The sequence below is a fragment of the Alligator mississippiensis genome, chromosome 12, assembly GCF_030867095.1.
Source record: "Alligator mississippiensis isolate rAllMis1 chromosome 12, rAllMis1, whole genome shotgun sequence".
Classification (NCBI taxonomy): Eukaryota; Metazoa; Chordata; order Crocodylia; family Alligatoridae; genus Alligator; species Alligator mississippiensis.
The window spans coordinates 38,847,018-38,861,107 of NC_081835.1; the positions used below are offsets into that span (position 1 = coordinate 38,847,018).

At 41.9% G+C, this 14,090-nt stretch overlaps 1 protein-coding gene across 2 annotated transcripts in view; it reads left to right on the forward strand.

The window, feature by feature from the left end:
* NT5DC2 (5'-nucleotidase domain containing 2) overlaps positions 1-14,090 on the forward strand; it is a 59,180-nt gene that overhangs the window by 5,496 nt on the left and 39,594 nt on the right. For both annotated transcript variants that reach the window (XM_059716089.1, XM_019490001.2), the window contains exons 2-5: positions 5,732-5,916; positions 7,954-8,028; positions 9,135-9,190; positions 12,496-12,589. In XM_059716089.1, coding sequence (XP_059572072.1) covers positions 5,732-5,916; positions 7,954-8,028; positions 9,135-9,190; positions 12,496-12,589 — 410 coding nt within the window. The remainder of the gene's footprint in view (positions 1-5,731; positions 5,917-7,953; positions 8,029-9,134; positions 9,191-12,495; positions 12,590-14,090) is intronic.

Here is a 14,090-nt window from a genome sequence, read left to right on the forward strand (position 1 = left end):
AAAAAAAAAAAAAAAAAAAAAATTAAACAATTTCCTTGCACACTTCCTGGCATACCAGGGAAAATATCTCTGCATGCCACTAACTGGTACATGTGATGGGGTTGCCAGTCCCTGCTGTGCGGGCCAGGCCCCGAGCCTGCCCTCGTCGCCATGCGCGGTGGTGATTCCGATCCCATTCTGGCCGCCATGGGCAAGCCGGGGGTGAACCGGGGTTGTACCGGACCTATCTCCAGTGCACGTAGGCTGTGGCCGGCAGCCCAGACACACAGGGTGGGAGAGAGCCGCGAAGCGGTTTTGCACACGTGAGTTAGAATTAGTCACGGAGGCATAATGGTTGATTGAAAAGATTGTTTACTTACACCCAAAGATGGTATCGGTGTAGGCTGGACAAGTTTCCAGGCACAGCTCCCGCTTGAACCCTCATTGGAGGATTCTGACAAAACGATTGCTCCCTCGGAGTTTGTTAGGCTCCGCGGGTCCGGTTAAGTTGGGTTCAAAAATTTCCCCGGAGTTATTCAGGCTCCGCAGGTCCGATAAATTTTCCCCGGAGTTTGCTAGGCTCCACGGGGTCCGAAATTACAGGAAAGGGATACGTCTAGGATTGCGCTCAGCAACGGGGAGAGGCGAGAAGCGAAAGCTCCGTAGGCTCGGTTCTATTGCCTCTCTTGCCTGCTTAGGGGAGGCGTGTCGGGTCCGCGAGGGTCCACAGCGCTTAGAGATCTTCACACAGAATCTCTCTCTCTCTTTTCCTCCCTCCTCCAGCTTGGGCGGAAACTACCCAAGCCTTTTGTACGGCTAGCAAGCCAATCGCTAGCCGCCATGTGTGCCTAAATTAGGAATCGGCCAATAACATGACGCGGATCCTAATACAAATGGCGGGAACTTCTTTGCAACGTGTATCACTATGGTGCAAGAAAGAGATGCACACTGCAAAGAAGCTGCAATCCGGCGGGAAATCCCCCGTTGCACCAGAGTTCTCTAGCAGCAGAGAACTCTACCGTGCAAAGAAAGCGACAAATTTGGCGGGAAATAATTTAGCGGTGCCGAAGCGCGCACAAACAAAAAATCACAACTTTGGGTTGTGACACCTGCACTATAGTTTCCTGATCTCTTTGAACTATATTTCATTGTTGGTCTGCAAAGGTTGATTGCTACTGATCTTTTGGGTCAAATACACACTTTGTTCACGTTTTTTGATTAATTGGTTTTAGCCTTTGCTCGCAGTGTAACATTTTGCTCATTGCACTTTGAAAGAGTCTTACCTTGTGACTTTTAAGTGGTACAATGCAATTCTGAATAGAACTTGTACCCATGTTTCTCATACATTCAAGTATATTGTCTTTGTTTCCCTATGTTTTAAATACAGTAGAAGCATTGGTTGCATATTGGATTAGCACTGATAAAAGGAAAATTAACATTATCAGCTGTCAGGTTTGGGTTGTTTTTTTTTTTTTGTGGCCAGTGTAACCAATTAAAGTTCACCAATAAATATAATATGCCTTCTGGTTGGGGTCCCAGATACCGCATGCACGTGCGCAGCCGCACTTATGCATGTGGCCAGGAATGCAGCTGGGCAGCATGGAGAGAAGTGCCCTGCAGGTAAGTTTGGGGAGGGGAAGGGGTATGGGGAGGGTAGATCGAGGCCCGCAAGGTGAGGGAGGGAGAGGGGCAGGGGCTGGGGGCACTGCCTAACCAGGACAGTGAATGGGACCCCAGGCTGGGGTGGGAAGTGGGATGCAGCTCATCCAGGGGGCTCAGGGGGGAGGGTGGGAAGGTAGGGCAGCTATCCACCACTGCACACACCCCCAGGGGAAGCATGGGATGGCATGTTCCCCACCAGATTTGTGCACAGGGTGAAAGCGGGCTGCTTGCTGTGGGCTTGGGGCTCTCTGTTCTGCTACCTTCCCCTAGAAGCCCTGCACTGCCTACCCAGCAGCAGTGGGGTGGTGAGTTGTGGGGCAGGGCCCCCGAGGCAAAGGCAGCAGGGCGGAGAGCCCCAAGACTGCAGTAGGTAGCCCACATCCGCCCTCACCCTGCTTGGCTCAGCTCCGGTTAAAAGCATCTTCGCACATAAAAATGGTGGTGGTGGTGCTTGAACTAAAGCTCATTGGATGAGCTATATTTCGGGCGCCTCCACCACCAGTTTTAAGCACCGGGACACTGATCCCCTGGATGAGCCTCCCATGGCTCTGTTCCACTCCCTGCCCCAGCCCCAGGTCCCATTCGCCTCCCTGGCTAGACAGCACCCCCTGCATCTGCCCCTGCCCCTGCCCCACTCCCTCCTTCACCGTGCGAGTCTCGACCTGCCCCCCATTTCTCTAGACTTACCTGCAGGGAGCTGCTCCTCACTCTGCTTGGCTGCATTCTGGTAAATTGGCTTTCGGATTGGTATTGGCTGATATGACTAGTTAATAATCGGCTATTGGTATCGGCCAAGGAAATCTTTATCAGTGCACCCCTAAATAGAAGGGATGCCAAGAACATTAAAAAAAAAAATAACAGTGTTTGGTATGATGCAGGATGGGTGAATCTCAAAAGGTCAGGACTTATCACTCTGATAGACATGCATAGGCAGCGGAAGGCTGGGGCTAATGGGATTTAGGCCCCCCAAAAGCAGGACAGCAGGGGCAGTGTACAACACCGCAAGGCAGCCCTGGTGTGGGCTCTGGGTGGCTGCAGTGGTGGGGAGGGGCGTGGAGGGGGGGGCAGATAGAGGCTCCCGCAGTGCCCAGCAGGTAAGTGTGGAAGGGGCATGGGGGAGGGAAGGGGTGTGGGCGGGGGCATATAGAGGGAGGGAGTAGGGCAGGGGCTGGGGTGAATGGGGCCCTGGGGTGGGTCGTGGGAGGGTTGGAGCCAGAGAGGCTCATTAAGGGGCATGGGGGGCTCCTGCTGCTGTGTGTACCCCCGGGGCAGGCATGGGGGGGTGGGTGCCCCTTGGATTTGTGCACGGGGCTTCACGGAGGTGGGTTGCTACTACAGGCTGGGTTGTGCACCCCACAGCTGGTGCCTCAGCAGCTGCACGATGCCATGTGCCTCCTGCAAGCTGGCTGACTTGTCCCCTGCCTGCATGGTGATGGGAGGTACGTGGCATTGTGCCCCATGTCTGCCCCATGGATGTGTGCCCCAGGATAAGCTGCTTGGGCTCCATTCTTCCCAGATCCTGCCCCTGACTGCCCCACTCTCTCCCTCGCTGCGGGGGCCTTGATCTACCCCTTCACTCCGCTTCTTGTTCACCTATTTACCTGCTGTGTGTGTGTGTAAGTATCTTTTAAGTTTTACTAAGCCCTCTGCAAATATTTTCTCCCTCTGCCTGTGTAGACATGGTTCATTACAGGATATAAGGCTTGGGAAAGCCCCGAAGTGTAGTGCATGGTATAACTCCCAGTCAAGGAGCATCTCAGACCTGATGAAAGAGGCAGAAGGAAGCTTGGAGTTTTGGTTTGGGTTGGGGTTCCTTTTAAGTTTTACATATTTCTATTAGTGTTTTGGCAGCAGCTCAAACTGGTTGGAAAAGCTCCAAAATAACTACTAAATTGGAAATCCACCAGAGTGAGCTGCATGTTCACTAGCCTTAAGGATGAAACTTTTAAAAAATAGCATGAGGTGCCTTGACTAAGTGTAAAATTAAAGGCTTTGTATTTACCATGGAGAAAAAAAACCTCCTCTGGATAAATAGCTTATTGCATGGTTTGGTAGCATTTACGAGTATTCCCAGAGCCATATTTTATATATAACTACTTTCTGTCTGGGTAATAATAGGGCATTGCTATACTTGTCTGAAAGAGGCACCTATAGAAGGACCATGACATGAAGCTAATCCTGCATGGTTGCACAAGAGGGACCTGTTCCTTATGTAATACCCACCTCCCTAACCATTGTAGCTTAGTGTGTAGCTGTGTGTGGGTTGTTTTTTGTTTGTTTGTTTGTTTTTGTTTGGTTGTTTTTTTTAAAAAGCAACCAAGCACATAATTAGGGCTGTGAACTGTGTAGAGGAAAAGGATAACTTTTTCCAGAGCTGTTAATTGGAATAAAGAATTGTTTTAAACTTTAACATGAAGTAGAGAATGAAGACATATTTAGTAGGAAGAAATTTCATAGTATTTGAAATGTAGCTGGTACAACTATGCTGAATGGCTGAAAACACTGCAATGAAATGCGACTTCAAATAATGCTCTAAAGCATTGCTTTTCAATCATGATGCCATGACATCCCTGATATGCCTCGAGAGCCTTTCAATGGTACTGTGGCATGCAGTGTAATGTTAGCATTGTTAAGTGTACTGACATGATTTCCCCCATGAAGTGTGGGAATGGGGGAGGCTGCTGAAGCACTGTAACTATCACGCTTCAGCAGACTCGATTAATTGAGTCTGCTCTGATGCACTGCAATTCAAATGTCAGAGTAGCTTCTTTGCTTATGTACAGGCACCCTCCAATATGAGGTACTAAATTAACATGCAAATGTGCTGTAGCACAAGTGCATGTTTTTTTTTAGTGACACAATGCACAGTACCCTACTAAGCTTATTGGATTACTGCGCATTAGTATATTAGCATGGTGTTTTACGCATCAGTTTAATACACAGAATAGGCTACTGTGCCTTAAAGTGCATGTGTAGATGTGCCCACTGATTTGTTGTGGAGATGGGTAGGCCTGGCATCTGTCATAGTCTGCTACACCGGACTTCAACAAGACAGTCATTTTGTCATCCTGAGCAAAATGGTCTAAACCAGGGCATTTCCTGATGGGGCAGGGGCTTAGAGCAAGGAGCTTGTTGGGGGGAGATTTTTGGATGGCCTAGTGGCTTGACTGGTGCGGCCCCTGGTGTGTGTGACCCCTGGGGGCTTAGAAATTGGACAGCCCCGGTGTAAACCCCTTTCCCCTCCCTCTTTTCCTTTCCTTTTTTTTTTTTTTTTTTTTTAATATCACTTACAGCTGAGATAGAAATTATACCTGGATAACCATTTTTTGTGACACCTACACACCTGCTGTGTATGTGTAAGGCCTATGAAATATGGCTCTGCAGTTGATTTATCAGAACAAAGTAGAGAATCTGTCTTTATCAGCCTTATACTTTAGGAACTTAGCTTGTTTATTTTGTTTTTTTTTGCTCGGTTTTTTGCTTGTTTTATGAAAAATAAATTTGGTATGTGCACATAACATCAATGTGGGTACAACAAATGAACAACCAAACTAAATTTGGATAATTGTTCTGTTCTCCGTAGATCTGTTGGGAATAAATTTCCAAATAACAAAATTTGAAGTCTGTTATAAAGGTTTCAGGCTTCTTATATTTGAAGCTTATATTGCCCATATTTTTTTTAAATTAAAAAAATAGTATATATTTTCTAAGGCTATATGTAAAGATTTTCCTTTTACACTACCTGTTCAGCAAATCCTCTAGCTGCCAGCTGTTAATCCTAGAACTCTGACAGTTCTAAAACCCCCAACTTACATGACTTCTATATAGGCCAGTACCTTACATCTGGTTGATACTCAGCATCAGTCCTACTTGCCATATTCACAAGGCATGAAGACATAGCTAGAAGTTTTCATGATGTCTTTCTTGAAGAGTAAACTATTTTAATAGTCACTTTCACTGTCTAAGCTTATTGGACTAAATCCCTTTCCTCTTTTTTGTAGTAGTAGCCCCAACTGCTATCGGATCCAAAAACAAAGAGCTGAAACTTAATTTGACTGTATTTTTACTTTCCCCTCTCTTTTTTTTCCAGATCTCCTTCCACCAGGGGTCTGCAATCTCCTTAACCCTGCAGCTATCTATGCAAATAATGAAATCAGCCTGGGAGACGTTGAGATCTATGGCTTTGATTATGATTATACATTAGCACAATATTCTAATTTATTACACTCAATGATTTTCAACACTGCCAGAGACATCTTAATTGAACAGTACAAGGTAACCTTTTGCTAATGGGATGAATGTGTGTTTAATTAATCAATTTTATTTTTAGTTCTTAAAACTACTTTTGTTAAGCATGTTATGTGACGTTTTCTTGTGAATTTACATAATTACCACTTTTCACAAATCTTTATCATTTTGCGGTTACTCTGTGCTAACTGTAACACTGCAAGCATCAGTCTTCCAATAGCTGCATATTCAAATAAAAGACATCTCAATGTTGTCTAATCATCATTTTACTAAGACTTGGAAAAAGGTACCAAAGAGAGTTGCAGATTTTTTTTTTTTTCTGCTTCAATCTCTTACCTCCAAGATTTATTTGTGTTTTTTATTACAAAGTATCAAAACCATAAAACTTTCAACTCAACACCAGCTTTCTCGCTTCAAAACTCAAGACAACAACATTCACATCATAACAGAAGAATCTTTCCCGAACAAACAAACAAACGCTTCTCCCCCTTTTACATAATCAACTCAAAACATTTCAACTCCGTCTCATTTATCAACACATAACATACATCATAACATTGTTTCTCTTGAACCTTCCCTTCTCCTTCCCTTCCCTCCTACTCAAACAACTTCCTTCAATCAATCCCTTCCCACTCCCCTTCCCCTTTCCTCCTATAATACTCCAATTCCGCGTATACTAAATAAACACATTCCCGTGAAGTGAAATAAAGCCCCTTCTGAACCAATAGACACCTCGTTTTCCACACCGCCACCCGTGTACACAATAATAATATCCGAATTTCCCATTCCTTCACCTTCTGCCTTACCAAACCATACACCGCCCCCTCGTAACTCACACAATCTCCCCACCCTATCGCTTTACAGAACCCCGCCACCCGCTGCCAAACCCTCTGTGCAAAAAAACACTCCTATAACACGTGAAACACAGTTTCCTCCCTCCCACATAATTCTCTTAGACACTCCCCCGACCGCAGCAACCCCCATTTCCTCTGCTCTGCCCTCACCGGTATCACCCTCCTAACAACCCTCCATGCAAAATCCTCGTGCTCCCCCTTCCACCTCTTTCCCACTATCCCCTTCCAGACCCTCCCCACCTGCCCTTCCGCCAACTCCCCTATATCTGCCATTTCGTCCCTCCCCCGAATTTCCCTCAACACCCTCACCAAAGAGAGTTGCAGATGTTCCAGCTGCTATATGTAACTTAACTTGGCTGCTGCCCTCCTTCTGGAGACTCTTAGCTTTTTATAGCCCTTTTGACATCACCTGTGAGATGCAATCAAGGCCAGGTGTTGTTTGATGCCAACCAGCCAATTTAACAAGCATCACTGGTTACCTAAGAGAGTGATATGGGCTCAAGCCCCTGTCCCCATGCCATGAGGTCAGTGCCAACACAATAGAGGTGGAGTTCCCACCCTCTTACCTGAAGTCACTTGCATCTGCAGTAACCCGGGGCAACCAAATTGACAGACAGGTGGGAAGACAATGGCAAGGAAAAAATGTAATGGGAGAGTCTGGGAAGAAACTGGGATGACATTCTTCCACACATGTGAAGCTCCAGATGCTTTAATAAGAGTAGCTCTTGCAGCCACTCTAATTTAAAGCGTTCCCTCCCCTCCACCCCTCACTCCTGCCACACATGTATAAATACCCATAAAGATTAGAAAACAGAGGAAAGGAGGAGAAATAAACTGAAAGCTGACATCCCTCAGAAATCAATGACTGGATGAAATTTATCTTCTCAAACCTCAGGAAAAGCCTCCCATGTGTGATTGGCTTCATAAACAGATTCATCATTCCTGCCAACATATTGCAACCATATCTTCAGGATACCAGCTAGGTGCTGTAAGGATCAGGAATTCAATTGCTTACTCAAGAACCTCAGATTTGTAAAATTACATTATGGTCTTTTAGTATCTTGAGTATTTGGGCCACTGTTGGATGTGGGATAGTAGGTTTTTATGGATAGAAAGCCAGATCAGTCTGCCAAATTATTAATTCTTGTAAAAACTTCTTTGTTGCATTAAACTAACAATGTTCTTATTGTGTGCTTGGTTTTTTTTAAAGTATCCAGAAGGGCTTGGGAAATATGACTACATTCCAGGATTTGCCATACGAGGACTTCACTATGATGTAAAAAAGGTAAGTCACGCACATCTGCTTCATACTTCCGGTGTACTGATACTACAGGAAGGAGTTCTTTGAATATCTCTTTCTTGTAATGACATGATTGAAATGATTTTCAATAGAATATATACTGTGGATTATTTTCTTTACCTGCTTATTCCTCCCTTGTAACCTCTCTGGGGCAAGGACTGTGTCCTCTTACAGCATAGCAAGGTACCACTTGTTCTTAGGACCTCTGGGTGTCACCTTAAACATTGTGAGAATAGTTGCCAATCTGAGAGTAAGATAGGTAGATAGTAGTATACAGAATAAATCCAAAGCAGATCTTTTCATTTTTGTATAACTTTTTTTAATACTTCTACAGATCTGAAGCTTGTGTAGTTACTGTGGATATTCACTGGAGAGATAGTGTTTAGGAATATTAGGGAATAACCTGCTTTCATAGTGGTGAATAGGTAAATAGCTCTGATATTACACCTTTATCTGTGGTTTGCAGTTGTAAAGCATGAGTCTGTTCTGTCTTTGGCTAAGAAATTCCAGCTATGGCTACATAGTACCGAGATGAGAGAAGAAATAAACCTGTGAAGAAGAGAACTTTCAACAAAAGAGACTTGCCCAGCTTCCTTTTGTTGCGGGGGAGGGAAGCATGTTTCATTTTGCTCAAGTCAAATGTGATTGCATATAGATCTGTACAGATAAGGACTTCCTCTGAAATATGTACTTTCTAATGTGAGATATAACATTAAGATAATGTTCTGTTATAAGTCCTACATTTCTTTTCTATCTGTAGCCTTTTTCAGAGAGATGCAGTAGAACCTTGTCTGTGGTACATTTCTTTGTGATGCTTCCAAACAGCGTTCCCTCTAAGCTGTGTGGCGTGCGCAGCTGCACAGGCACACTCATGCTGCTCTGCCAGATGTCTGCACAGCTGCGCATGCCATACAACTTAGAGGGAACGCTGTTTCCAAACCTGTTGCAGGGTGGTTTTAAACACAGTTTTTTAAATGTATTCACAACTGAGATTTAATTTAACTGCAATTAAAGTAATCAGGACGTCAAACTTATTTAGGTTCTTCTTGAATAAACATAGGTAAATAGGCATTTTGTATTTCTATTCACAGAGCCTTCTGATGAAGATTGATGCTTTCCACTATGTCCAGTTGGGCACTGCATATAGGTCTGTCAGATGAGAACACACTTTACTAAATGTTCAACACTTCACATTCAAAGTCGAATCACAAAAATCTCAAAATGTAACTTAGAGTGAAAAGCAGCCTTCTCTAGCTTTTCCTGTTCCTACTTGCTTTGTCTGACGTGCACTTACATGTGTCTGCTTTGCTCAAGCATTTTGAGCCAAGTGTGGGAGTAAAGGCTCAAACTTTTGTCTTGCGGGTAATGATGCATAGGATTACTTATCCCACTCAGGCTAAGTTGTAGAGAAATGTGTGTAGGCAATTTATGCAACTAAATTATTATACTAGGGAGAGACTTTCTTTACAGAGAAGTTCATATGTGCAAGAGCCACGCTGACAAAATTCTGCTCATGTTGGAAAGCTATGACGAAAGTCCTTTGCAAGTGAAAATGAAGAGGTAGCTTTGAATTTCTTTGGAATGGGATGATTTTCTAGGAGGGTAAAGGAAAAATTATCTAATAAGCCAACGAGTCAGGATTGCATTTCTTCAATAAGAAAAGGCTGAGAGCAGGCTACAAGTCCTTGACTAGAACGTTAGTAACCCACATAGTCACTTTCATTGCTTCTGCATGCTGTGTCTTGGCAGCTGTTGGACTAATTCAAGTTGGGAATGACGTTCTTGATTTAAAAGCTCTTCCTATTCCATGGCAAGTCTTAAACAGGTCTTAAGTGCCAGCAAGTCCCATTGATTTCACTGAGATTTGGGTGTGGTGAGCACTTGCAGGATTAGATTTATCTTTTAGAAGCCAGGGAATAAATGCAAAGTAACATGAGAGCCTTTGGTTTGCACGTTCTTTGGGGCCATTCCAAGAATATAGAGCAAAGTAATGTTTTGCCTTTCTTTAGCTGGCTGGAATAGTTAAATATTTTTCCAAATAAAGATCCAAGCAACTCATGACTAATATCCCCACCTTACCTCTAAAATTTGTTCTGGGTTTTTGAGCGTCCCCCAGAATAAGTGATGTCAAATATTTGCCAACATTAAGCAAACAAGCCATTTACACTGAGACAGAGTAGTGAAGGTTAATAATGGCTGACGCAGGAACATGTGAGCCCGACTTCTCCTCTCCCTGCCTTTCCTTTGTACCTGAAAATGGGTCACCATAATAGTTTGTTAATTTTCATGACTACTGTTGGCATGAACAGAAACAACTTTAAGCGCACACATTACAACATATAACATCATTAGACTGGAAAAAAAAGCTGACGCCATCTATAATATTTTCTGTCTGATTACCCAGCTTGTGCTACCATATTAAGTGATATTGTGCCTGTTACTGCCTTTGAGGCATTGGTGCTTCTGATTGTGGTGCATTCCTTTAATTGGAAGGTCAAAAACTGTACCTAAAATACAACTTTCTAAATTGAAAGAAGTAGCTAGGGACTTCTGCAATGAGATGTTGGCATTAGATTCAGATAGAAGTGAACTTTTTGTCATTGCAACATGGGGGACAGATGTACAAAATGAGTTGGCGTATCTTTTAACCCTCTTGCCCACCCTTTGTTCCTCCAAGGTCCCTCTCTTGCATACGAGATCCTCATTTACTTTCCAGTAGCATGTGTTATATTTGGCAAGAGACTTCAATCAGGTTTTGATTTCCATCCTATAACCTGTAGTGCCTCTTGAATTCAGCTGTGGTATAAAAATATTGCCTGTATAATTGGCTTCAGTTTTTGTCAAGCAAAAAGTTGATAGAATGAAGTCGGTGATTGTCAAACAGGGTGCTGTGAGATGCTTTTGAGGGTGTCATAGAGTGTTATTAATACTATTAGGTGTGCAAACATGTGCATGATTCACAAGATAAACCCAGAGATTTCAAATAGTAATCTATAGTGTCAAAACATTCTTACCTGTTGTGGTTCTCTCAGTTCTTTGCAGCAGATAATTGCTCTATTTTTCCATAGTAAAAAAAAAAAAAAAAAAGTAAGTAAAAGTTAAAAGTTGACATTGTTTGAGTGGTTGCTTGAATCTAAAATGGTTGAGAACCACTGCTCTAAATTAAAGAATTGATTCAGGAATGCTCCATTCATTAGATCCTAACATTTGTCCTTACTTAGCATTTATTTCCACTGGTATCAATGAGGCTTTGAGGTTTATAGTAGTTATCTAAATAGTGCCCCTCCCAAATTAAGGCCACCCTTGCTGATTATTCCCACAAGCTTTAATTTTAAGGACATTGGCTCTAAGTGATACTATGGGAGAAAGGAATGTTCTCCTCTTTAAAAACCTTAAATCATCCTGTATGCTTTTCCAATTAATAATATATTTTTGGACAAAGCATGAAAGATTATGCGGATTGTAAGCTGTATCTTTAATCCTGTATCAAAGCCCTCAGAATGGCATCATATTCTCCCTGAGCACTGAAGCCAAATGTTTTTCTTTGAATTTTGTGTTTTTTGTAGCTAAGCTCCAGTTAAGTTAAAATCTTAATACATTCTACCTCTGGGAATTTTTCCTTGCATACAAGTTTGTTATTGGTTTTCTGGAATTGCCTCATACTTCACAGAAGCTTCTTGAGTGGGTTTATTATGAAGAACTTGTTTAAATCTGTTTAATTTTTTTAAACAAACATTCAGTACCTTCAAACACTCTTCCCAAGGGAAACATTCTCACTTGTTGATTTAAAAAGAAGGGTAAGATCACTGCTTATTGAGTAACAGTTTGGAAAATAACTAATCAAGTGCATGCATCTGTAAACTAATAAAACCTATTACATTTTTTAAAGTTACACTAAAACATGGCAAAAAGTAGACTTGTATAAAGAATAAGATTATCTTTGATTTATATTTTCTTTAAGACACTATTTTCTTGAGTATTAAAATTAAACAACTGTAAAACATTGAATACTGAACAAACTATCTACAGGTATCATAAAGATTCTTGGGAAGTCTTGTTCCTTGCATTAGTCAGTTTTGTTGTGGCATGATCAAGGCCAGCTACCTTCAGTGGTATATTTCCAAGCTTGGAACAAAAAGTTGTAGTGATAAGAGTTTTTTGGTTTTTTTTTCCCCCTTCAAGTTGAGAGCAAATAACACTTCTCAATCAAGCAGAGGGTTGAGCTTCTTAACTATTTTAAGTGTCTGATGGAATATTTTTGTTGCTGCTATTTCAGAACTCCTGATATGTGCAAAATTGCATTTGGAATTTAAAACTAACATTGTGGCAATGTCTTTTTTTTTTAAGTTCTAAAGTAGAGGAAGAGTTTGCCTTTTTCTCTGCCCTTCTTTTTGCATCCCAATAACTGCTGGCATTTAATTGTGATCCACTGACTTTAATTTTATCTTGTAGGGGGCTAAGACCTGTGCCTGATGAAGAGGTTATTGAGTTGTATGGGGGTACACAACACATCCCTCTGTACCAGATGAGTGACTTCTATGGCAAGGTATTGAAATAACTACTTCAATGCATTCCTTAACATTGAGATGTAGAATTATTTTTCCCTGTCAGCTAAAAAATTAAATGCATAAGGACTAAATTCTTATAGTTTATGCAAATTTGAAAAGGGAGAGACCTTAAAATATTTGAAAAAGTCATTCTGTGGAGCTTAACTAAAGGGTGAAGAAGCTACCAACTGTCTGAAATGATTCTAAATGATTGGAGTATTGGTTCAGGACTGAATAACTGAGAGGTGAGGTTGCCAGAGTCTAACAGATAAAAGGTGCTTCATCTTTTAGACCCATTGGTCAAATCCAATCCATCACGCATGTGACAAAATCATCAGGCCATCCACAAAGTGTTCTCTGTAATGTGTGAACTTTTGTCTAGTTTCTAATGTACAGAAATGCCATCTAAAAAGCATGCCCTTTCAGGATATGCATCCTTACTGGACAGCTCAGCCATAAGGCAAAACGTGGGCATGAGTTGTAAATCTTTTGAGAGTAGAGAACACCTTTCAAACTTGTTTTGCAGTAAATAGATTTTAAAATCTATCCTGTCATGTAGCTGAAACTTTAAATTTTAATTACTAACAAATATGTGGAAGCATCATGCAAAATCTGTAAATGGCTTCAACTACACTGGGCTTCCTGCACCTTCAGATAATTCCATTTTCATATATAAGGAAAGGAGCCTCCTACCTGAATCTCATTCATCACAAATTAAAATGGTGGCATAGGAATCATGTGATGCATTCTTCTTTTGATTCATTAGGTATGCATCTTTAAATTTGTGAACAGTTAAACAAATGTAAAAATATGATCATTTAAAAAAATTTCAGATGAAGCCTTTTTTGGGTAATTACGTTAGTTCTAATGTTTGTTTCTCTTGTTCTGTTGGCTGATTTGTTTTAAATCGCAGCAAATGGATGTACACTTGTACCCTGATCATTATTCTAGTACCTGTACCTACAGCACAAACATCCAGAAAAGTTTGATATAGTTCCTATTGCCTTAGGCTCCAGAAGCCATGTTTAAATATTTTAAGTGGGGTGGATTCTGGGTGTTTGTAAATGTTTACTGGCAGTTCAAGATCTGGAAGTATTCATTCTTCTATCTTTCTTCTACTGGAACTCTTAAATTTGCCCATATAGGGGCTACAGGAGGAGGGAAAGAAACAAGGGGGTGGGTGTGTGCACATGGTGGGGAGGGACTTTTAGAAGCATCTAGCTTCATGTCATAGAAGCTTTGAGAAGAACAAAATCATAAATCCCTGCCCTGACCCTCCTTATGTTTTATTTTAGGCTCCTTGTTTATTAAATCTCTTGTGAAAAGCAAATCTGTCCTTGTAGAAGAAGACCAGACTTAATCCATTTCACCAAAACCCCTGCAGGTCAGCTGTGTTAAGTCAACAACATGAGGTCACTTTGATTCCTCTATCCTGGAAACAGCTAGTCTGAACAGTTTGCTCTTTAGGACAGTAGATACTTTGTTTATGCCTAGAACTTG